The sequence below is a fragment of the Pelodiscus sinensis genome, chromosome 4, assembly GCF_052426305.1.
Source record: "Pelodiscus sinensis isolate ZL-2025 chromosome 4, ASM5242630v1, whole genome shotgun sequence".
Classification (NCBI taxonomy): domain Eukaryota; kingdom Metazoa; phylum Chordata; order Testudines; family Trionychidae; genus Pelodiscus; species Pelodiscus sinensis.
This window is the reverse complement of record NC_143055.1, coordinates 18,522,361-18,546,236: the sequence shown is the minus strand read 5'-3', so window position 1 is coordinate 18,546,236 and position 23,876 is coordinate 18,522,361. Positions and strand designations below refer to the sequence as shown.

General features: G+C 41.6%; 1 protein-coding gene across 3 annotated transcripts in view; it reads left to right on the top strand.

Annotated features, from left to right (window-relative positions):
* Window positions 1–1,235: 1,235 nt before the first annotated feature.
* Window positions 1,236–23,876, top strand: part of MXD4 (MAX dimerization protein 4) — a 57,536-nt gene continuing 34,895 nt past the window's right edge. Inside the window, exons 1-3 of one of the 3 annotated variants that reach the window (XM_006134720.5) lie at window positions 1,236–1,442; window positions 1,959–2,055; window positions 13,788–13,817. In XM_006134720.5, coding sequence (XP_006134782.2) covers window positions 1,301–1,442; window positions 1,959–2,055; window positions 13,788–13,817 — 269 coding nt within the window. In that variant the 5' untranslated portion in view covers window positions 1,236–1,300. Of the gene's footprint in view, window positions 1,443–1,888; window positions 2,056–13,787; window positions 13,818–23,876 lie in introns of all 3 variants that reach the window. The other 2 variants (XM_006134721.5, XM_006134719.5) reach the window with 2 other exon arrangements.

The following is a 23,876-nucleotide window of genomic DNA, read 5'->3' as shown; positions in this document are numbered from 1 at the left end:
AATGGTAAAACAGTTCTCAAAATATATTTGCTTATTATGTGCATATCAATTATTATTTACTGCTGTATCTGTTATTAAATCTGAAAAGCCCATTGGGATGAAAGATGCTATAAAATAGTTTATAACCTGAAGAGTCTGGACAAAGTATAACCAACAGAACAAAGCCTATTTGATTTATTGGAGTAAGCATCCACTCTGAAAAACAGTGGGTTGTTTTCACATGTGGATGCCACTAAAAGGCTTTCAACTTTGAAATTGGGACTCTGTGGACTCATAAATTCAGATTTCATCAGGATTGGTTCAGATCTTTCTGGAGCACAGAGATGGGTGGGCTTTTGGGGTGAGACTTTTAAAACAGTTCTGTGTCTTCTGTGAGAACACTTAAATCAAATCCAGAATATCTGAAGTTGGTCACCCAAAAATCAAAGCACCAAACTGGAACAGTTTTGGCTTGAAGAGCCTATGGTCCTTTATTGTAAGAGCAGGAAATTTACCCTGGTAAGGTAAAAGCAAAACCTCCTTTGCCAGATGCATTTGCCTTACTTGCTGCAGCCCTTCCACCCAGAGGTGGCTGCATTTGGTGCTGCTATACTACATAGTTTAGGTACTTTATCATCTTTTGTCAGGCAAAGTTATCTCTATATAACATTCCCTGCATGGTGGATGCATTTTCTTTTTTAGGTCATGCATCTGATTACAGCTAGGGAAGGAAAGAAAGGGACCGTAGAGCTTCTATTCGAGCACTCTAGTGTTTATCCCCAGTCCCTAACTGAACTGCAGCCCGATCTTCTCTTCCTCACAGCAACACAATAAATCCACCAGCAGTACGGGTAGATGGACCCCTCCTCCTTCACTTTCCTGAGCGCCTCCCCTTTCACTTGCTTGAAACAGGACACACCTCTCCAAAACTGTTGGCTAGTTTCAGCTGCTTATTTGCATAGACTCCTCATCTCCAATCAGCAATTGCTGCCTATTTAATATGCATAAAGCCGGCCACTCAGTAGGCTGGGGGCCGGGCCACCACGTGCTGTTGCTAAGCTTCGGCTTCTAAATTGTTACTGTAGTGGCTGGCCTATCAGGGAGAAGATTCAGATCTGTCAACATTCTGTTTCCAAACCTGAGGGAGCTTGTTTTTCCTGATTGGTTCTACTTTGGAGCTAAAGCCCGCCTCTTTTTAGACATGCCGTCCATGATTGGCTATGTCAATCGCCTGTCGCCTGTGTGTCAAATGTAGGTTGAGAGAGGTGGTTTATATAGGGGACTTGGAAGTCCCCAGCCTGTGAACTCAGTGCAGTTTCTGATGCTTATTGCCTTCCTCAGCTGTTTGAAAGGCAGACAATCAGATACAGAGTTTGATAACTCAAAGAACACGTATAAAATGGAGCTGAACTCTCTGTTAATTCTTCTGGAAGCAGCTGAGTATTTGGAAAGAAGAGACAGAGGTATTCAGAAAAAATGACTAGCAGGCACTTATAACATTTAACTCTCTTTGTTGCGTGGGTATTCGGACGCCCTTTTCTCCGAGTCCACATTTCCTTCACCTGCACAAGTGCCCTATGTTTTTGTTAGATGCACTGCAGAGGGGGCAGAACAAATGCAGTTTTCTTGCAATTTTTTTAAACAAACAAGCTATGGCTCGAATCGGTTTGGATTGTATGTATGTTGAAGTTTTCATATATGTTACATTGTTGTGTGTTGCCGTTTGCGATTGTATTGCAGTTTTCCCCTTTCCCTTGTCAAAATGTTTCAAGATTTGCATGATCTAGCCATGTTTTACTGTTTACTTAGATGATCCTCCTATTTTGGCACTTTTCGTTTTGTTGTGTTTCTTTTAAAAATCCGGAATAAAAGCTAAACAAATCAACCAACATTTTGTTTTTTACCCTAGCGTTCCTGCAAAGGAGGAAAAAATGCATGGAAAAATATATTGCCACTAATGCTGACTTTGTCCCTAGAAGCAGAACATGGCTATGCATCAGTGTTACCCTTCGATAGTGACTATTCCAGAAAGAAAACAAAGGCAGGCACCCTGGCCAGAAAATCCCAGAATAACAGGTAAAAGCTGTACCATCGTTTTCTACAGTGAATTAGCAACTTTTCCTATATGTGTAAGTTTATGTGCAGCTCATAGATGTATACAAATAATAACTAATCCTGTCGCTTAGTTCCCAGTAGTCGCCATTTTTCCCCTGTATGGGCTTGGCTCTGTTTTGATCTCTCATATAAACACTGCCACGCGTACACCATCGCCTTAGCACTCACTGCCTTTCTGAACCATCTGCACTCACGCGTCTTCGCCTGGTTTGTTTATGAATGTGCGCTGTTTTCCCATGCATTTTAAAATAATAATCAAAATCCTGACTTCCCTTGCATGACACTAATTCCCTCCCAGGACTTATTTACAATCTCTTTATTGCTGCGAGAGCAAATACAGCCTCCAGTTGCAGTGTAATGCCGGGATCTTGATGAGGGGAGAGTGGGGGGGAAAGGGATGAAAACGTGGCTCCAATTATACTGGGACTTTTGTATGCATTTTAAAATGTTTCGAATGAACTTGACCTCTGCGGACGGTCTGAGGCATTTTTGCCCTGGTCAGTGCAGCAGCTGCCTGAGCGAGTCGCTCCGCATGCAGCATTATTACAATGCATAGTTACATTATGATCAGCTGCTTTTTGTTTGTTTGTTTGTTTCTTGCAGCCACTACCTGTGCTGTGATCACCATTAGCTCAAGGTTTCTGCGCAGCCTCCCTGCAGCTTTGTTTGGCTGACCAGGCAGTGCTCAGAGTGCAACTGTCTACGTGCAGAAGGCTGTCTTAAAGAGACAGCGCCTCCTCTTTACGTGGGAATTCCTTCTTTTCTTGCACTTTATGTTCTTGAGGGGGGAGGAGACCAGATGGTTCCCTCCTTCTGCAGACCATTGGTGCTCTCTGCTCTTAACAAAATGACTCCTTAAAAAAATTGTTGTTGAATATGATGAGCCCTGCAGAATAGCCTAAAACAAACAAAACTTGCATATGACATTTTTCAAATGAAAGGAAAGTTGGCAAAATTGTTTGATCTCACTTACTCCAGCGTAAATGCTGCAGAACCCCAGTGTAGTCAGTGAGATTGCTCTGGATTTACACTGGTGAAATGGGAAAGTAGAAATCGGCCCAGTCATGGATATTAAAGTTTGAAGATATGAACTAAGCAAAAAGCAAACAGCTTGCTCAGAAAAATACAAGATCACAATGAGCTGTGTTTGCAGTAACCACTGCAGGGAAATGTGCTTGAACACGATTGAGGGGAATAGAAGGTGTAAATCCTTCCCCTGGCCATCCCTGACTCCAAATAGCGATGAATGCTGATATTTCTGGGAATATACATTCAGGAGTGGGGGGAAGCAATAGTAAAATTGGTTACAAAGATACAATATCAGTTGATTTTTAAATGTGAATTACCAGGAATCACAGAGGTGCCTAGATTTTGAGACACTGTTCATCTATATACATGTTACCTCTGAATTTTTTGATAAAGTAACCATATTGTGCAAAAGCAGTTATTTAAACAGGATTCTAGGGTTTCAATTCTAATTCTAGAGTTTGTGGATTTGCTCCAATCCTTGTTTCTTGTACGGAAGAGAGAGAAATCTGTGTTACTTGGGGAACCTTCATTCCATCATTTCCTTTCTTGGGTTTCTTGCTGTCCACAGCAAAACAGTTCTTTGAATTTTTACCAGAGGATATATAATCTATCAATTTCAGCAGAATTAAAAGATTCCTTGTTAGAGGTTTGACGGGCTTATCAAAGCCAGAGCACACATCATTACTGACGGATTGTCTGATATTTCTCCTAATATTTTTTTCACTCTAATGCTTGCCACGCACACACAAACGCTTTTAAAAAAATGCATAATGATCTTTTTATTGTTTTATTACCAGCTTTATTTGTTACAGACTAAAAAGGGCTCATTCATAGTGTGTGTGGGATAGGGCAATACCTCTGGAGAAGTAGGTTCAGCCGTGGCTAAGGCCACAAATTCAGTCTCCATGTTTAGTTCACCGTGGATATTTGTCCACATCCTAAAGAAAACAGCAATCTCTATAGACAGTCTCTATAACACAGACCGACCCATGGCTGGAAATAGCAGGTTGTTGCGATACGGGGTTGAGGTGCATTGGCAGAGGTGTTTGAGCAGTCCTACATTGTGCTTGCCTACAACATGCCTGTTTTTATCTGTTACTTAAGCTCGTAGGTTCAGATGCAGCTTTATTTCAAATGTATGATCCCAAATTCAAATAGTACCACCTCTCTTATTCATTTTGGGAGCATAGGCGCTGGTGCTAGGGGTGCTCAGAGTCTGCTGAACCTCTTGGCTTGAAGTGGTTTCCATTAGATACAGGGTTTACAGTTTGGTTCAATGACTTGTAGCACTATCCAAATTGTTCCAGCACCCTTGTTTGGGAGCAAATGTCAGGTTATTCGGTTGTCAGGTCACAGCCTCAGAGTGCATAGAATTTGAATGTATTGTTCAATTTGATCATGCAATCAAATCTTTATAAGCAGTTCAAGGGATTAAGAAGGGGCTAGACAACTGGCCAGATTTCGGACGATCCTGAGTGGAAAAGGATAAAATTAACTAGTCAGGCAACCCTTTTTTGGCTGGTTTATTTTAATCACTTTACAGAATCTCAATGCATGGATAGGTGCAGGCATGATTGGATGTGAATATCTGGAGGGCCATCTCTTTGTGCTCTGGAGTTGTTTTTTTAAAAGGTGGGGGGAGGGCGACTGCATATTGCAAAATTGCAGAATGTTATTTTTTCAGTAACTTGGTTATTTCTAAATCCTATTTCTTCTAGAAGTCTCAGCAGGTTTGAAAATTAACCTTTGCCTATATCATTTGAGCACAAATAAAACACATAAACAATTGTTTTTAAAGCCTGAAAAGCATCTCTTTCATGCAAGGATAACTCCAAAGTGGGTCACAGAATTGTATTGAATTTAAAAAATTAAATTAGCCTCTGGACTGAGAACAAGCATGAGAAATTTCAATTCAAATCTCTCCTCATACTTAAAAAAAAATAACAGGCAATTGGACACAGGTTCATATAGGGAAAAAAATGTTTCTTCAGCCACAGCTGTGACTATTAACAAAAGTCAGCTCACTGAAAGAGTTCATATTTTGTATATTTTTGTTTGTTGATGTTTTTGTTTAAAATATCACTCGGTGAGTTTTAATTTTATGTTGCTATAGAAAACATTTTCATGTTACTGTGAAGACAGCAGAAAATGTTGCTTGATGACATTTTTGCCCCATCTCTGTATAAGAAATATTAGTTTTTAATAGATTGATGTATACATTTCCTTATGATGTCCAGTCCGTTGCCCTTGAATCAGGCTATATTTATATGTTCCCACTTTATACAAAACAGACTTGAAAGGGTTTTTTAAGAAAAACTTCTTTGTGTCTATGGCATTCTCTCCTAAGGTTCAGAAGTGTTTCCCCCAGATGCTTATTATGAAAATTCCTTAGTAGATTAAACTGGATTTTTGGTTTCCAGTCTGAATGGATGATTCGAAAAAGGTGCAAGTTTGTAATTGATTTTTTCTGGGGGAGGGAAGATAAACCCATGTCAGCGTCTCTTGTAATGGTGATAACTAGACATTATTTGGCCATTGTGTAGTAAATGTCTCCTTTGGATAGAGTAATAACAGTAGTTCCTAAAAGCAATACAGTGGAGCTTGTTAAAATTCTTGCTAATACACAATTGGAATAAAATCAGGCTAGAAAAAATTCAGAGTTAGTAGAGTTGTGCCTTGGAGGTTGCAATGTTAAATTTTCAAATGTCTTTCCATGTAGTACAGTGAGTATAATAAAATGGATGTATTACAGATGTCTGCAGTTTGTTAAGAGGGAATATTTCACAGAAGCAGAAAGTCAAAGAAGTTCAGAAGATTATTTGGTTGCAGAAAGTCATTTGTAAATAGGAATTCACTGTAGCTTGCAGATAATTGGAGCTTTCTTGTTTTGTTTCCTGTTTGTGATGCCGACTTAACAGAGATAAGCCTATGCATTTTTGTGTTTATATAAGGGGGAAAACCGGTAGCCTGAACTGACCCCCTTGTGGACAGTGGCCCACAGCACAGTACAGTTAGACAAGCCTGATTCTCCATTGCCTGGTACTTTGTGCAGTCTCTTATCACTGAACAGTGGGTGTAAAACACTATAATTTATCTTCGCATGAGTGTAAAAGACCACAAAGCAGCAGACGATCAGGCCCAGTGTGTGTTCTGGCCAATGAAAAGATAAGAAGTAAGTAAATATGCAGAATAAAACCTTAGTGCTCGATCCCTGACTATTGGGGCACAGTTAGATTTACTGGCAGAGCAGGAAACTGGAAGTCTGTGAAGTAGCCTGCTTGGCCTATTAATTTAGAAGCCGATGAAAAAGAGGGGAAAATGAAAGCAAAACTTAGATTTATAAATATCCCCACTGCCTTGATTGAAACTAATCAGTATTTATATTTGATATTTTATATCAATGGATATAGTTGTGAACAATGTACTGTGCTCTGGTGAAGGATATATGTGCAAAAGGATGTGGTGGGTCAAAACTGCACGTTTCAAATGAAAATATTGTTTAATGTCTCCATTGCTTGTCTGTCACTGCAAACCAGTCTGATTTCTGTCTGACACTGCTCTTTGCAGACTAGAAGTGTGTGAATTGTTCAGCTAAAATTCTTTCAGCCAAAAAATGCAGATTTGGGTCAAATGAAACCTTTTGTGAATTTGTATTGACTTTGTGGTGAATTGTTTGGTTGCATTGGAAAAAAAGGGGGAAAAACCCTTCAGAAATGTCAAAAGCAATCGTTTTGACATTTCTGAAGTGTCTCATTTTGATTTTTTCAGGCGAGGTTCATACACCAGAAATAGTGATGGTGTCCCTCTTATAACCATTAGCCTAGTACATAGGGAAGTCACCTGGGATGACTATAGAGTCCTACTGTCTCTGGCCAGTGGCTATTAAAGTACAGATTGTACCTCTAAAATCTGGGATTCTCTGGTCCGGCAACATCCATGGTCCGGCACGCTTCAGGGGAGTGAAGACCCGGAAGCTGGTGGCTCATCTGGGCTGCAAGGTGAGAGCCAGGAGCCGGCCTGCAGCTCAGTTGGGCTGCTGGAGTTGGCGTGCAGCTCAGCGGGGCTGTGGAGGAGTGCCAGGAGCCGGCCTGCAACTCAGTTGGGCTTCAGGAGTTGGCTTGCAGCTCAGCGGGGCTGCGGGGGAGTGCCAGGAGCCAGCATGTGGCTCAGCTGGGCTGGGAAGGTGTGGGAGCTGGCGTGTGGTTCAGCTGGGCTGTGGGGAAAACCAGGAAGTGGGGAGAGGCCCCTGAAATGACCACCCCGATCTGGAAAAATCCCTCATCTGGGACTAGTCAGGTCCTGAGGGTGCCAGATCAGGCATGTCTAACCTGTGTTTCATATAAAATGGCACAGCTCCAGTGCAGATGGACCTCTAGATCCAGAAGGAGTATTTTAGAGTTTGGGACTTATTTTCTTTCATTTATTAAATGACAGTCTGAGAATAAAATAACTCAAAATCCAGACTGCGGAAAAACAATGATGTGTTTTGCACTCTCTGAACTAAGTGTATCCTTCTTGTTTATTTTTTTCCCCTAGGAAAGTGAGTCCTGAAGGAAAATTATCTATATTACTGAATGTATAAAGCAAATAATGCTAGTCATTCTTCTGCTCTACTCTGCGCTGATTAGGCCTCAATTGGAGTATTGTGTCCAGTTCTGGGCATCACATTTCAAGAAAGATGTGAAGAAATTGGAGAAGATCTAGAGAAGAGCAACAAGAATGATTAAAGATCTAGAGAACATGAGCTATGGGGGAAGACTGACAGAACTGGGCTTGTTTAGTTTTGGAAAGGAGAAGACTGAGAGGGGACATGACAGCAGTTTTCAGGTATCTAAAAAGGTGTCACAAGGAGGAGGGAGAAAAATAGTTCTCCTTAGCCTCTGAGGATAGGACAAGAAGCCATGGACAAGGGAGGTTTAGGTTGGACATCAGGAAAAATTTCCTGTCAGGGTGGTTAAATGCTGGAGTAAGTTTCCTAGAGAGGTTGTGGAATCTCCATCTCTGGAGATATTTAAGAGCAGGTTAGATAGATATCTATCAGGGATGGTCTAGACAGTACTGGGTCCTGCCACGAGGGCAGGGGACTGGACTCAATGACCTCTCAAGGTCCCTTCCAGTTCTAGTGTTCTATGATTCTAGTGCTGCATTAATCAAATACATCTTGTAAGTTGAGGAAGTTTCTTATGAGGAAGTATAGTATGTATGACAGCAGCAGTCATTATGTGTTTTGTTTTTTAAGTCACCTAATGACATGCAATGTCAGACCTCGCTCTTACATACAGATATGTCATACAAACTCTACAGTCTCACTAGAGTCAGAGTTCTGCATACAGGACTGCGCCAATGCATCCATTTGTGGAATCCTAGCCTTTTTCCATAATATTGGCAAAATTCTGCTTTGAGGTGGAACTAAAAGAGAAATAGTTTTAAGAGTTATGATGTGATAATTAAAAAAAAAAAAGGAGGGGAGCAGTCAGACTCAAAGAATGCAGATCTGAGGTTGTGTTTTAACCACTCAAATATCAGGTAATCCAAAGTTCATCCCGGGTCTTGCAATGTGCCCAGCTGCAGATTGGTATGCTGGCACCAAACTCTAATAAAGCCAATTGAGACCTTAAAGTTGAAAATGTATTCTCCTTCTCTCTGTATGTCTATTACATTGTGTAACTCCAGCACATGCTGGTCATCAGCAGGCAGAATTGAACCTGTGTCCTCTGGAGCATAGTACATGAGCCTCTACCACCCTGGTGTCTAACCAGTTCTGTGCTATAGTGAACTAGCCACACTCAACTGGCTAAATAGTTGCATGTGGCTAGTGTGTTGGATTCCACGGCTCTGCCACATGTGTCTACTACCAGAGGCTGGAGAGCAGACTGCTAATTCTGTCTCTGTAAATGGTTTCAGTGCCACTATATGGGACAGTACACCACACCCAGGAGGTGTGTGGGTTACAATTGCAGACTCTTATTAGATGATCACATGCTGTTTCCTAAATAATACATTGTCACGTTTATTTGTGTGCTTTTCCTCCATTGTGGATATATGCATGTAGCATCTTGTGGGGCTTACCACTCTGTTCTTGTGTTTTGGCCTTGCCTAATATTTCTTAAATATATTTTCAATGCTGACAACACACCAGTATTGCTAGGCATCTCTTACCGTCATTTTAAGCACACTGTCCATGAGACTGCTATAATAGACTTGGGACTTAAAATATTGGGGGCAGCCAATGTTTGCACTGCAGTAGTGCCTGGCACTTACAGGCTAGATTATGATGTGGCACAAGAGGAAGATGGAAGAAGTGAGTGGAGAAAGGAGGGAGAAAGATGAGCTAACAGGAAAGCATTCAAACTGCATAATGTTGTGCCCATATCTCAGCTCACACCTGCAGAGCCAGTGCAAATTGATAAACAGGGGTTTTAGCCTTTTAACCTTAATTTAGATATTTCATGGCATGTGGGCTTTTTAACATGTAGTCCTAGCACATCACACTAATATGATATCTGAAAGGTAACTTTCTAAAGATACTTTTTAATAGGAAAAAAAGATGTGGAGGGGAGTTTTTGTCTTCCCTATTAAGAACTCTGCTGGTTTATAAAATATTACAATTAGAGAATGTAAATGCCATACTTTAGAATTACTTGCACAGGGACCCTTTAGGTGTTGCCATTCCTCACTCAGACAGTAGTAGAAAATATGTGCCCCTTATCCTTATTTGGTAATTTGCTTTTTAAAAGAATCAGAGCTTAGAATTTCACACCTGGTTAATCATTATTTAATTACTTGGTACTAAGTTTCAGAGTGGTAGCTGCGTTACTCTTTAACTGAAAAATCTTAAAAAACAGCGAATAGTCCTGCAGCACCTGAGAGACTAACAAAAAACATAGATGGTATCATGAGCTTTCATAGGCACAACCCACATCTTCAGATGAATGAAGTTAAGGGATCCAGGGTACAAATAAATAGCAGAGAAAGACAGGGAATGTGGAGGCGGAGGGGAAGGGAAAAAATGGAGAAAAAATATTGTCAATTAGAAGCTAAATGATGCTAATAGAGTGGGCTCTTAAGTATTCTAAGTGCCCAGTACTTACTGTTTATGTCATTAGGATGTGAAAAGTAGCAGCCCAGCCAGGTCAAGTTTTTGTTTAAACCTCTAGTCAAGGTGTCAAACTTGTAAATGAAAACCAAGTTCTGCACTTTCTCTCTCCAGTGCTGCTACTGTTGAAGTGGCACATCCTTCAGATTCTAGGTGCACAAGTGCAGTTACCAAATTACCCTATCCCGGGAGACCATCTTGGTTATGACAATCTTGTGGCTAGCTGAGAAGAAGGAGGGCTATTTATGTGGTCCACTCACTAGGTTGCCCCTCACTAGTGTAATAGGTCGCACAACTCTAGTGACTTCCAAAAAGTTACTGTGCAGTAAGGATGATGTAGCCCAACACCCATTTAATTAGCTATGTAAAACAATTTACGTGAACAGTTTTCTCATAATTTAAGTAGGCATGCTTATGAGAGCTTTGGGAATCTCTTCCTACTGAAAGATGATTTCCCTCTATGTATGTCTCTACTGTACTGTTAACATGGACTCTTAGGGTACGTCCACACAGCAACATTATTTTGAAATAACTAAGTGTTATTTTGAAATAATGTTGAAATACTGTCAAGCTGGAGGATTTCTTACTCCGACTCCTGTAACCCTCATTGTATGAGGCGTAAGAGAAGTCGGAGGAAGAGTGCTCTATTTCGAAATAAGTGCTGTATGGACACTCCTAATTTCGAAATAAGCTACGCAATTGACGTAGTTCAATTTGCATAGCTTATTTTGAGTTAAGTCCTGCTGTGTAGACACACCCTTACTGAGTTTTAGCTGAAATCCCCCACCACCCACACAGAAAAACTTTTAACTGAAGTTTGGAGGTAAAAACAGGCCATTCTGCCCCCCCCCTCCCCCCCGGAGGTTGCTTTAAGCCTGGTCTAGCTTAATTGGCTAGTGGTTAAATTATAATAGTAGTTTCCAAACTTCTTCATTTTTTTTTGACTCATACAGGGTCAAAATTAACAGGGAAGGGCAAAATTCAGGGACCACTGTCCTTCTCCCTGTCACTGCCACATCCTCCTCTGCCTGCAGAAGGGCACTGGCGACCTGTGGCCGTTCCCTCTACCCTGCCATTGCCATTCTAATTCTGGCCGGGTGGAGCGGAGAGGCCCTGGGGGGAAGGAGAGGGTTGGAGAGTAAGCCTTCCCCATATTCATCCCTCAATGGCAGCTTCTCTCCCACAGGCTGAGCCCATCTCCCTGCTCAACCTGGTCCAGGAGGCCACAGTGCCACTTAGATTTGTCCCAGCTGCCTCGTCTTCATAGTGAAGGGAGGGGGCGGGAGAGAGTGGCTGGGCCAAATTTGACTGAGCACTGCTGTGTGACCCCATTTCCTGGGTTGCAACACCTGAAGCAGGGCTGGGCCTTGGCTTAGGGGACAGGAGCACTGCTATGGGGTAAGTGTAGGGAGGTCTGTCTTTTCAATGTCTCTAGGCCTGGGCCTGTGACCTCTTTAGGATCTTGTTGCAACCTGCCATTAGGGAAACACTGGGTTAGAATCCAGGCTCAACTTTCACTTGAGCTGGAACCTGCCCACCTTGTCGCTAGCATGCCTTCGAAATCCCTGATAATGCACCAGCACCTTTCCCACAGTTACTGCTGAACAACTGACAAGTTTTCCTGCAATTGATGCCATTGACTGGGAAAGAATCCTAGAGAATTTCAGCTCAAAGAAGTGTGGAATATGCTGCAGGGGCAAGTCCAGCAATGATGAAGACATGGTTATATGGAGAGGTTTTATTGTGGGGTTGTCACACTGGTTGGTTTGTTACAGGGCTGCTTTTTTCCCTGGGAGCTAAATTCTGGTTTTGGGAGGGGTGAAACACAACTACATAATCTTATGTGATAAACTGATAAAAATCTAGATCACATTTTCATCTTAACCACTATAGCTCAGGTTATTTTTAAATGGTTTTCACATGACTATTTCGAGCAGAAAATAGTGTGCAAATGTATTCCCATCATGTTGCTTTATTTGATATGGTGTACTTAGTTTAAGATTTAAAATATTAAGTAAAATGTTATTCAAAAAAGGTAACAACTCATACACGACCTGTTCAGTTCTCAGTAACATTGGTGGAGGGGTTTTCATGGAAGTCTGGATTGGGTTTACAGACCCTGATCTTTCAAAAGTGTACATATCGTTCCATCCTGATCTGAGGAGTCCCATTTAAATCAGCACGTAAATGTCTGCAGGATCAGAGCCATAGTAGGTAGACTTGGACCCAAAGAGAACCATTTCTGGGTCTGATTATCAGTGATTACATGATCCTTGCTTTGTTTTCCTTCTGCAGCCTGCTGGGTACATTGGTTGCAGTGTTCACATCAATAAGAAATTTTAAGTACGCTGCAACATCTATGTGGGCGGTTTGCTTAAGAGCCAGTTACATGTTTCTGTAGGAACTATGTATGGTACTCTACTGCACCTGGTAACTCTACATATTTTTGAATGGTCTGTGCTCTTTATACCTAAGGCACGAACAAAAGCCTCTGCCAGCACATCGTACATAGAATCAGGCTAGGTTTCTAGCACTGTTGGAAAACTGATTCAACATCTGCTTGCATGGATCTTGATGCTGTAATGTGTTACACCATAAAAGCTGCTGCCGTCTTCATATCCATGATTTTCACATACTGGAATAATAAAAATCTATTTCCGTTCTGAGAGAACTAGAACTACTGGTCCAGGAAATGACTGTTTTTGTAACGTTAACAATAATTTCATCTTAGAAATGTTTTTAATTTCAGTTGTATAAATAAATATAATTATTGTTTCTGTCTGAATCTGTTTTTTTTTAAACAAAGTTTTCAATAGTAGCTCAAATTATTTTTACAAAGGGAAAACAGTCCTAAATTCATGAAGATTTTTTAAACTTTTTTTTAAAGTTCTAGATTTCTAAATTTTTAGTGAAAATAAAGATGCATCTTTTCTGCTTTAAGACTGATACTCACAGTTACTGCAGCTGTCAAATTATTGTGTGTGTGTGTTTTTTTTTATACAAAATTACATAGCTTTTTTCTACTTTCCTAAGATTTTCCCAGAAACTTAAGTTTTGAGTTTCTTCCTCCTATGATTTTCTCCCCCTCCCTCATTCTTACAGTTCTTATATTGTATCAGTAAGATTGATTGCGGCTCTTGTTTTGTTTTTGAGTTTTTTTATTATTTCTTTTCTCAATGGCTGAAAATATTGTGTGGTTTGTTTCTTTTACCACTTGCATCAAATTAAGAGGCAGAATACTGCTTAGTAACTAAATACCCTCCAGTAAACTTTTTTGTATAAACTGTAGTCTCTCTGTGCAAAAAGGTTTACCCATGCAAATGGAGTAGGTACGTATTGTAGGGAAACAACTAAAACATTTTGGCAGCTTGAAGATGTTCAAAAGCTATTTTAAAAGCAACCAGTTTAAAACATAAATTGCATTAAAATCCATGTGAAGGCTAGACTTTAGCTTATATTATGTTTTAAAATGCAGTTTTAAACATCTCTTTTGAAAGACATAGAGGTGATGTTTTTAGCTATGCTAAAATCCAATATTCATTATTATTTTTTTTCTATTTTTTAATAGGTCATCACACAACGAACTAGAAAAACATAGGTGAGTCATGAAAATAAACTGTAATGATCTAGAAAAAGCATTGTCAATGTTAGGATGACCTTGTATAGACAGGGATATGCTGTTTAAATTGTGTTCTGAATGAAACATCTACACTTACAGCTGATTAATACTGTACATATAGAAGCATAATTTAAATATGAATAATTTCTCTAGTTGTTAACTCTTAGGTTTTATTAGTAATAAATACAATAGAAATTGAGATGTCATGATTAAGATGTATGGAGAATCTTAATTGGGGCTAGAGAATGAGCAGAATTACTTTACTATTTAACATTATTTAAAATAAACTTATGTATTACAGAGGGAGGATTTAGTCTTGCAACTCTTACCTTATATAAACTCATGCATCGAGAGGATTCTGCTCGTGCCTGGACACCAGGGCAGGAAGTGTTTGCTACGCTTTGAAAAACTATTATTTATTAATTAAAGAGATTTGCAAAATCTTTAGGCCTATAATTGTAATAGCTTCTTCATGCTTATGGTAACAGCAGCACATGCAAAATTGTGTATCATTTTGAGGTCTGGACTTTTTTTTTTAAAGAGGTTAGGCATTCTAAGGCATTTACTTCAGCTGAAGGCAAAGTATGCAAACAAACTATGGCAATATAGAATAGGTGGCAAATATGGCTTGTGAGATTGTGCACACAAATCTGGTGCATGCCTCACACTAACAAGGGTGTGAATGATAGTTAGACTCTTAGGATGCATCTACATATCACAGTTATTTTAAAATAAATGATAGTTCAAAATAAAAATGCGAGCATCTACACAGCAATTCTGTTATTTTTTAAATACATTCAAAATAACAGATGGCTTATTCCAACTTCTGTAAACCTCTATCCATGAGGAATAGTGCCTATTCTTAAATAGCTATTTTGAAATAGCTGTAGTATGGATGCTCTACTGCTGCTATTTCAAAATATCTCCTCCCCAGGGCCATTCAAACTAATTACCTCCCTCCCCCAATTGCCTCCTGAGGCTGTAAATCGAGGTAGCACGTCCACGTTAGGGAAGCCTGCCTCGGACTAATTTTGAGGCTTCCCTGTAGTGTAGACACGCTATTTCAAAATAAACTATTCCAGAGTATTTCTTCCGGAATAGCTTATTTCTAGATAAGTGTGCAGTGTAGATGTACCCTCACTGTATTGCATCCAAAAGGAAGGGTGATATTTGTAACTCTGACATTTTCTTCCTGATCTATCTCAAAATAGTATGAAGTAACTTAATCACAATTTTGTATTCAAGTTCATGTCACCATGCTTTCACTTCTTGTTTCATCCTCCTTGTCCTTGATGTTCCATTAAGTCTCCTAGAACTCTTCCCTATTGTGTCACTATCAATCTGTCCATGAGTATCTGGTTCCCCCATTCCTCTTTTATTATCTCAGGAGATAGTTTCCTGTATCTCCTTCTGCTTTACTCCTGAGCACATTTAAGCAGCACGATGTGGGGGAGGCATTAGCACTTCATGCAGGTGCAGGGGAGGAGTGGTTTTTTTTATATAATATATAATCACATTTCAGTTTCTCATTTGAGTTCTGCAATGCGTCTTTTTACATGCATGTTAATATTACTTGCCACCATGGTATTTTCTCTCAGCAGTTTACTTACTTTCATATTGGAATTTGAAGATATAGCTTCTAATTGCATTCAATTAGCAATATTTAATTGTAATTATATACTGTAAGCCCTAAAGTTACACTGTTTTTCAGCTACTCTTAATCCAGTTTGCAAACATGAATGTGTAAAATTAAGAACAAAAGAATGGCCTTACTGGGTCAGACCAATGGTCCATGCAGCCCAGTAACCTTCTCACAGTGAGTAAAGCCAGATGCTTCTTGCAGTTGGAGTTAGGGACACCCAGAGCATGAGACTGAATGTCTGACTATCTTGGCTAATAGCAATTATCCTCCATGAATTTATCTAACTCTTTTTTGTTCCCAGTTATACTTTGGCCTTCACATCATCTCCATGGCAACAGGTTCTGTGGATTGACTCTGCATAATGTGAAAAAGTACTTCCTTATATTTGTTTTAAACCTGCTGCCTTCATAATTTTATCAGGAGACCCCTAGTTCTTGTGTTATGTGAAGGGATAAAATAATCTTTTCCTGTTCATTTTCTTCACACTGTTTTATAGATTTCTACCATATCCCAGTCACCTCTTTTCTAAGATGAACAATTTCAGTCTTGTTAATCTATTTTCATGTAAAAGGAGTTCTGTCCCCTTAATCATTTATCTTGCCCTTCTTAGTATATTTTCCATTCTAATGTATAGTTTTTGAGATGGGGCAACCAGAACTGCACACAATATTCAGAGTGTGGGCATCCCATGATTTATGTACTGGTATTATGTTTTCTGTCTTATTATCTAACCCTTTTCTAATAGTTCCTAACATTCTGTTGGCTCTTTTGTCTGCCTCTGCACACTGAGTGGATGTTTTCAAGGAACTAAACATGATCCCTAAGATCACTTTCTTGAGCAGGAATTATGACCCAATAGTTTTGTATATATAAATTGCTTTATTTTCCAGCATACATTGCTTTGCATTCATCAACAATGAATTTCATCTCCCATTTTGTCACCTGTCATATAGTTTAATGAGATCCCTTTGTAACTCTTCACAATCAGCTTTGGAGTTAACTATCTTGAGTAATTTTTGGATCATCTGCACATTTTGCCATCTCACAGTTCATCCTCTTTTCCAGAGCTCTTTAGGTAACTAAACTCACTTAGTCCTCAAATTCTCAGGATAAAAGTTATCTTCTGCCTATGTTCCTGCACCTGGCCTTGCGCACTGCTGCCTTGCTCAAGGTGATTAAGTGCCTTTCTGCCACCTAAGCCCTACAGCAATTCATGAATGGGGATAGGCATGCTTAAAGCCTGCCTACCATACTGGGTCCCATTCAGAATTTGGATGGAGAAGGAAGAGGTGGTGCTCCCCTTAAAACTTGTAGTCCAGGGTATGTCTACATTACCCTCCTAGTTCGAACTAGGAGGGTAATGTAGGCATACCGCACTTGCAAATGAAGCCCGGGATTTGAATTTCCCGGGCTTCATTTGCATAAGCGGGGCTCCGCCATTTTTAAAACCCCGCTCGTTCGAACCCTGTGCCGCGTGGCTACACGGGGCACGAACTAGGTAGTTCGAACTAGGCTTCCTAGTTCGAACTACCGTTACTCCTCATTCCACGAGGAGTAACGGTAGTTCGAACTAGGAAGCCTAGTTTGAACTACCTAGTTCATGCCCCGTGTAGCCGCGCGGCACAGGGTTCGAACGAGCGGGGTTTTAAAAATGGCGGAGCCCCGCTTATGCAAATGAAGCCCGGGAAATTCAAATCCCGGGCTTCATTTGCAAGTGCGGTATGCCTACATTACCCCGCTAGTTCGAACTAGCGGGGTAGTATAGACATACCCCCAGTGGTTAGGTCATGCCCTGGGATGTGGGTGACATCTCTTTTTATCCACAGTCACTGGGACAGAGTCACATATTAAACTCTGTAGCCCAGTGATTATGGCACCTACCTGAGTGATGGGAGAGCCAGGATGCCCTGTCCACAGGGCCGGCTCTAGGTTTTTTGCCACCCCAAGCAAAACTTTTTTTGGCTGCCCCTCCCCCCCTTTTGTCCAGGGAGGGTGCATGCACAAATGCAGTTTGTGCAGCTTCCTGTGGGGTGGGGCATGCACTTCAGGGGGAGCCCAAACCCGGGGGCATTTTCATCTCCTAAGACAGCGCCAGGGACTCCCTACGGAAGGACAATGGGAGGGCAGGTTCATCCACAGCAAGGCAGTTAAAGACTTCCAAAGCATGCAGCTCTTCACATCACCTAGTGTTGGTGTCCAGGTCCCACTCCTCAGTCTTCAAAGGGATTTTATTATTAGAAGCCTTATAATCACTCAGACTCCAACCCCAACACATAAGCTGTCCAACTCTTGGTGTCCATGGACAAGAATCAGTCTCACTATACAATGAGACAGTTCAAAGGGATTAAGAGAACTTTTGTTTCAATTCCCCAGCTCAACTGTCCAGAACAAGACAGGCACCAGACAACAAAACCCCACTAGCTTAGGACCTATTCCATGAGCGCAGCCCTGTGCTTTCTCCTTCAGGGACGGACCAAACAGTCTCTGAAGCAGGGTGGATTGATTTAAATAGCTTTGATTTAAATCTCTAATTTTATCATGATTTTCAGCAAGCAGAAAACCTAGATTTAAATGAGCAATTAATCATTTAAATTATACTTTTAAAATATTTTCCTAAAGGATGGTTGAGTCTTAATGATTAGCAACCTTTAAAACATGTTGATTTACAACTAAATATAACCTTCTTGCCAAATTTGGTGCTTCTGTTTACTTACCAGGAGAAGACACTCAGTACAGCTACCAACTAAATAAATGCCCAAATAATTGTGTAACTTACATTTAATCAGATTCTTAATTTTTACATTTTTATTCTATTACAAAATGTTGTGTAATAGGAACACTTAAGAGAGAGGTTTTACCCCATTTATTATTTGCTAAGTGGTGGCTACTTTTTTTAAAACATATGATTTGCATCTACTTCTGTCTGGACGGAAATTCTATTTAAAATAAACAAAACCAGCATTTAATTTTTGTATGAAATAAAACTACCTTAAATGTGAAGGACACAAAACAAAAAAGTATCCAAACACATTTTGCATCTAAAATTCATGTATTAAACAAAGGAAATATCCATAGTGAATTTAACAGTTCGAATCTAGTCATCATGTTCTAGTCAAGATGTTAGAGTGCTCTCATAACCAGTATTTTACTGAGAGAAGAGGAAAACAAGTTTTTCTGCTTCCTCAACTCTCAGTTTTTTGCAACGGTGAATGAACTAATTATTGAATTGAACTAGCCAAATAAACCAAAGTGATAAAAACATTCTCTCTTCACCTGTGGAAGAACCTACTGCTGATGTAAACACTGGTTCTGGGTACTTACACTAGTGAACTGGTAGAATTTCTTTAAAAGTTGACAGGAGACATGTTCTATTTAATTTTTAAATGTAATTCACGAGTTAGGTTATGATAAATTTAGGCCATAACAATTTTTAATTTAATTTTAAAGGTATATTATTTAAAACAAAGCCTATATAAATGGGATCACAATTCCAATTTTAAGAAAGCTGTCCTGCCCCAGACAGGAAGGGACCTGGGGACACGGGTACCGGGAACATCAGAGTTCCTCTTCCTCAGACAAAGGGAGAGGTAGAATCATCTGGGTCCCAGGCAGGGGTGAGGTTGTCAGGACATAGCACAAGGGGACTGGGTTCCTGGGCAGGTGTGTGTGTGGGCGAGAGGTGGGGGTGTGTGTGTTCAGGGCCCAGAGTGTAGTGGGAGGGGAGATTGTTTAGAGAGCCAGACAGGAGATAGGGATCCGGGGGGGGGGGGGGGGGAGAAAAGGAGACGGGGTTCCAGCAGGGTTGCATTGGGCCAGGAGGTGGGGTTGCTGGGCAGAGGCCGAGCCAGGGGAGGAAAAGAGAGGGGGGAGGTGTGTGTGTGGGGGGGGGGCACACAGGTGGAGGGGCAGCCGGGCAAGGGGGGTTCATAGGCAGGGGAGTTGTGGGGGAGAGAACACAGGTGTGAGGGTGAGGGTGAGGGAGGGGGAGTTGTGGGGAGGGCGCACAGAAGGGGGCGGTGGCCGGCTGGGGGGGGCACACTCACGAAGGCACAGAAGAGGGCGCCGGGCTCAGCCTCACCAGCTGCAGGCGCCCCATGCTGCCCTCCAGGAATCACCCTGCCTCGGGGCTGCCCACACAGCTCCCAGTGCCCCGGGGCCAGGCGCATGCTCCGAGCAGCCGTGCGCGGGGCTCCTAGCTCGGGGCGGCCTCCGCAGGGCTCCCTGCTCGGAGGATGGGGCCCCATTGCGGCTGAGCCCCAGACCCCACCGAGCCCCTGAACTCTGGGAGCAGCCACCGTGGCCGCGGCCTGCCCTGCGGGCCTCAGCATCGCCTGCTGCAGCTGCCCTCCACCAGGGCCAGGCGCCCCGCCCTCACAGCACTCCACCCCGCCAGCACTGTGCACTGCCCCACCCCAACCTGCCAGCACCCCGGAGCCAGGTGCAGGCTCTGAGCAGCTGGGTGCGGGGCTCCCAGCTTGGTGCTGCCTCCGCCCCGCCGCCCTGCTCCTCCTCTGGCCGGAATGCCGCCCCGGCAATGTGCCGCCCCAAGTACCTGCTTATTTTACTGGTGCCTAGAGCCAGCCCTGTCTGTCCAAAGCACTCCTTGATTATTTATTCACAGTGGAACAGTTTCAACAGGAGAGACTGAGGGAAGCCAACATCAGAATATCTTGTAGGCCAGTAATAAGGTCCATCCCTGAGAGGTGGGAGACTCTTGTTCAAATCCTCTCTCCACCCTTAACAAAGAGGGGAACTGAACCTGAGTCTCCCACATCGCAGGCAAGTAGTGAGCTAAAAGTTATAAGGTGGACACTTCTTGCCTCTGCAGTCATTTTGCGTGGAGGCAGGCAGGCATCTAACTCACTCCCATCCTGCAAGAAACATCTGTGGTGCTTAAGCCTGAATTTGGCATGTTTCTGTTTGTGAAACATTCACCAGAGATAGGCATACCCCCAATCTAGGTTCTAGCCTCCAAAAGAGGGGAAGGGCTTTGCATACACCCTGGCTGTCAACATCTCCCGTTGGCTAGTTGTGGTGGCTCCTTGCCTTCTGTGTTGACTTTTGTTGGTTGTATCCTAAGGGGCCTGTCTGTCTCCATTGCCATTCAGTGTGTAGGGAGTCAGGCACCTGCCTCGGCTTTGTGGATATCAGTGATATTCCTGCGATTTTTCTACGCACCTAAAAGTTCTGTGTTACAATGCCTTAATCCCTTTGGAAATCTGGGCCCTAAAAATCTGGAGTCTAGTTTAGTCTTGTGCATCAACAGAAATGTTTATTAAATCCCAATGAGTAACATCTATGGAATCCTACAAAGAGAAATGGATTTACCTAGATGTCATTCAGGGCATAATTTGAAGATTGTGAGGATTCCCAAGTGTAACAAAAATATAGCCTGCAAATCCTTATTAGTGATAATGGCATGAGAACACAAGACCCCAGACTGAGCTGTCAGAGCCAATGATTAGAAAAACAGTTTTAAAAAAATATTATATTGAGGACAGAATCTGTGATATTCAATAAACATGGAATTCCACAATGCCTTTTCTTAGGCTATGTCTAGACTGCAAGCCTCTTTCGAAAGAGCGCGTCTAGACTGCACGCGGAATTTCGAAAAAGCAAGCCGCTTTTTCGAAAGAAAGCACCCAGTGAGTCTGGATGCTCTCTTTCTAAAAAGCCTGTTTGCTGTCAAGAACGCCTTCTTTCGAAAGAGCACTTTCGAAAGAAGGAGTTCTTCCTCGTGGAATTAGGTTTACCACCGTCGAAAGAAAAGCCGCATTCTTTCGATTTAATTTCGAAAGAATGCGGCTGCAGTCTAGACGCAGGTGAAGTTTTTTCGAAAAAAGGCTACTTTTTTTGAAAAAAACCCCTGAGTCTGGACACAGCCTTAAAGTCTGTTTTGAGAGTGTAGACAAAGGGATTAACTTAAGTTTCAACCCTCAATTTAATGAATTTGCTGTTGTGGATTGAACTGGGGCCTTCACATATTTCACAAGTAATAATCTTTTCTGAACAACGAGGCTTTATCTGCAAACTTTTTTTGTATAGAAAGATGATGGATGGATGACCTTGTTCCCAAATTAAGCTCTCTACTTACTAAGCATGGTATGGTATATATATTCCTGTTACCACTTGTGAAATATTACCCCTTTTTCATTCTCGTTGGCTGGGACTTGTGCACAAAAATCTCTCTCTTAAATTTATCGCATGACATTTTTTTCAGGGTCAATTAATTTTTAATCTGTTTTATTCCCTGAAGCAGATATGATGGTATAGCTTGCTGCAAACTGGTTATCGAAATCTGCTCTCAGTTTCAGGGAATTCAGTGGGAGTTATGCATGCCTATCTGAGAGCAGAATTGGGCTTGCTGTTCTGTGAAATATGCAGTTCAGGTTCCAGAAATAATGGTAAATGTGAACATTTTACCTAGCACATAATAAAAAATGCTAGTGAAAAGTATAACAATCTCTTAGTAGTAGTTTAAATTGGATCCGTTCATTCAGTGCTTTTGGTGCACGTTTTCTTCTTGCAAAAGACTGTGACATTCATAAGAATGGAAGGATTTTTGTTGTATTTTTTATTAGTTTGTTTGGGTTTGTTCTGTTTTTTAATAGATTAAACTGAACTTTTTATAGGTGGAGGCCAAGTCCTGTTAGACAGGAAGAGGAGGCTTCCAGGGAATTGCCTGTTTTGTTTTCAGTGTTGATAGCTATTTTTTCTCCTACAATTACTTACGGTAGCCCATAGCATGGCATGACAATTGTATCATACACAGCAGTGAAACCCAGAAATATGTTGTACAATCAATGGCCACAATTATTAAAAAGGGATGAGCAGGAGGGGACTGGCCTTTGGGGGGCATGCATGTGACCCAGTTTGTATGCTCTGGCCCTTGGACCTTTAAAAGCTGGGAGCTATAGTTGAAATTCACATGCCTGCTTTCCTAGATGGGATATAATAGCTCACTGTAAATAAATTGGGAGGGAGAAGAGCTATTTAAACTAAAGGACAATGTTGGCACAAAAACAAATGGCTAGGAAAGGGCCAGGAACAAATTTAGGTTGGAAACTAAAAGATTTCTATCCATCAAATGAGTGAAACGGCCCCTAGTAGAAATTATGGGGTCAAATAAACTTACTAGTTTTAAGATGGATCTTGATAAATTTATGATCCAGATTATATGATGGGGATGCCCACGGATTTCAGGGGACAGTGATCCAGGAGGTCTCTTCCAGTCCTATGTCACTATGTAGTTGTGTGCTGCACAGGAAATCACACATAAAGCTTTCTGGCTCTTAGGCAGAGAAGGGAGACCTAAGGCCAGAGAAGCAACTGATAGGAGATTCTCCACACCTGCTAGGCAAAAGGCCCAAAAGGGAGGAGTGCAGAAAGCAGGAACTGGGTACGGGTAAATCTTGGCTGGAGATGGCTGTGAGCTCCTGGAAGGAATATAAGAACAGTGAATAGTGGCTGGGAAGAGCTACTAGAGGGGTAGGGTATGTCCTTTCCCTTCCTAGTTGGTGGAAACTAAGCTACTCTAAAGGGCGGGGCACACCCTTTTCCTTCCTGACTGGCCAAAGCCTCTTGAGTGTTTCAGTTGCTTTTGTTTTGTGACCGTTTTGTGGGTGGTCCATGTTATACTCTGTGACATACCCCTGGTACAATCCAGACTAATGAGTAGCTTTGTCACACCTGCCGAATAGCCTGGGGTGTACCCTTTATACTGCTTTTCTGCTATAGCCTCTAGTCTGGATGATCCACAAGCAGCCTCCAGTATACAAGTGACTCCTAGCTATGTTTGTCTGTGTACTGGAGCCGATGAGCCACACCTTGGCTTTCCATGCTTTGGTTATATTGCACAGTGACCAGTACGCTCCCAATCTTAGGTTCTTCTCCTAACCCCCAAAATGTACTGTACAGCCAAATATCTCCTGGACAATACAACTTTATATAAAATTGGTAATTTTATGAATAGAAATTATGTGCACACAGCCTGTTATCCCAAATGGAGTTTCCTTGGCATTTCAATTAAAATCCACAGGATTAGATATAACAATAAAATAAGTTTATTAACTACAAAGATATTTTAATTGAGTGCAAGTTATGAGGCATAAGGGTCAAAAATGGAAACAACTTAAGTGCCTAACTTAATAAAGTGTGTTAAATTAAAAGCAAAGTTTTTCTCTCCCCACACATTCAGTTTCTCATCAAACTTCTTAGGCTGAGACTCCTTCACCACTTCAATAGCTACTTCCTTTGTTCCTTCTGAAGCAGTAATGCAATAGGCCGAGAGAGAGAGAGAGAGCAGTGTGGGCATATTATTTCAGGCACCCAACACAGTCAGTGGAGAGGTAAATCATTGGGAGGTGGGAAAGCTGGGGATGCCCCAACTGGTGGCT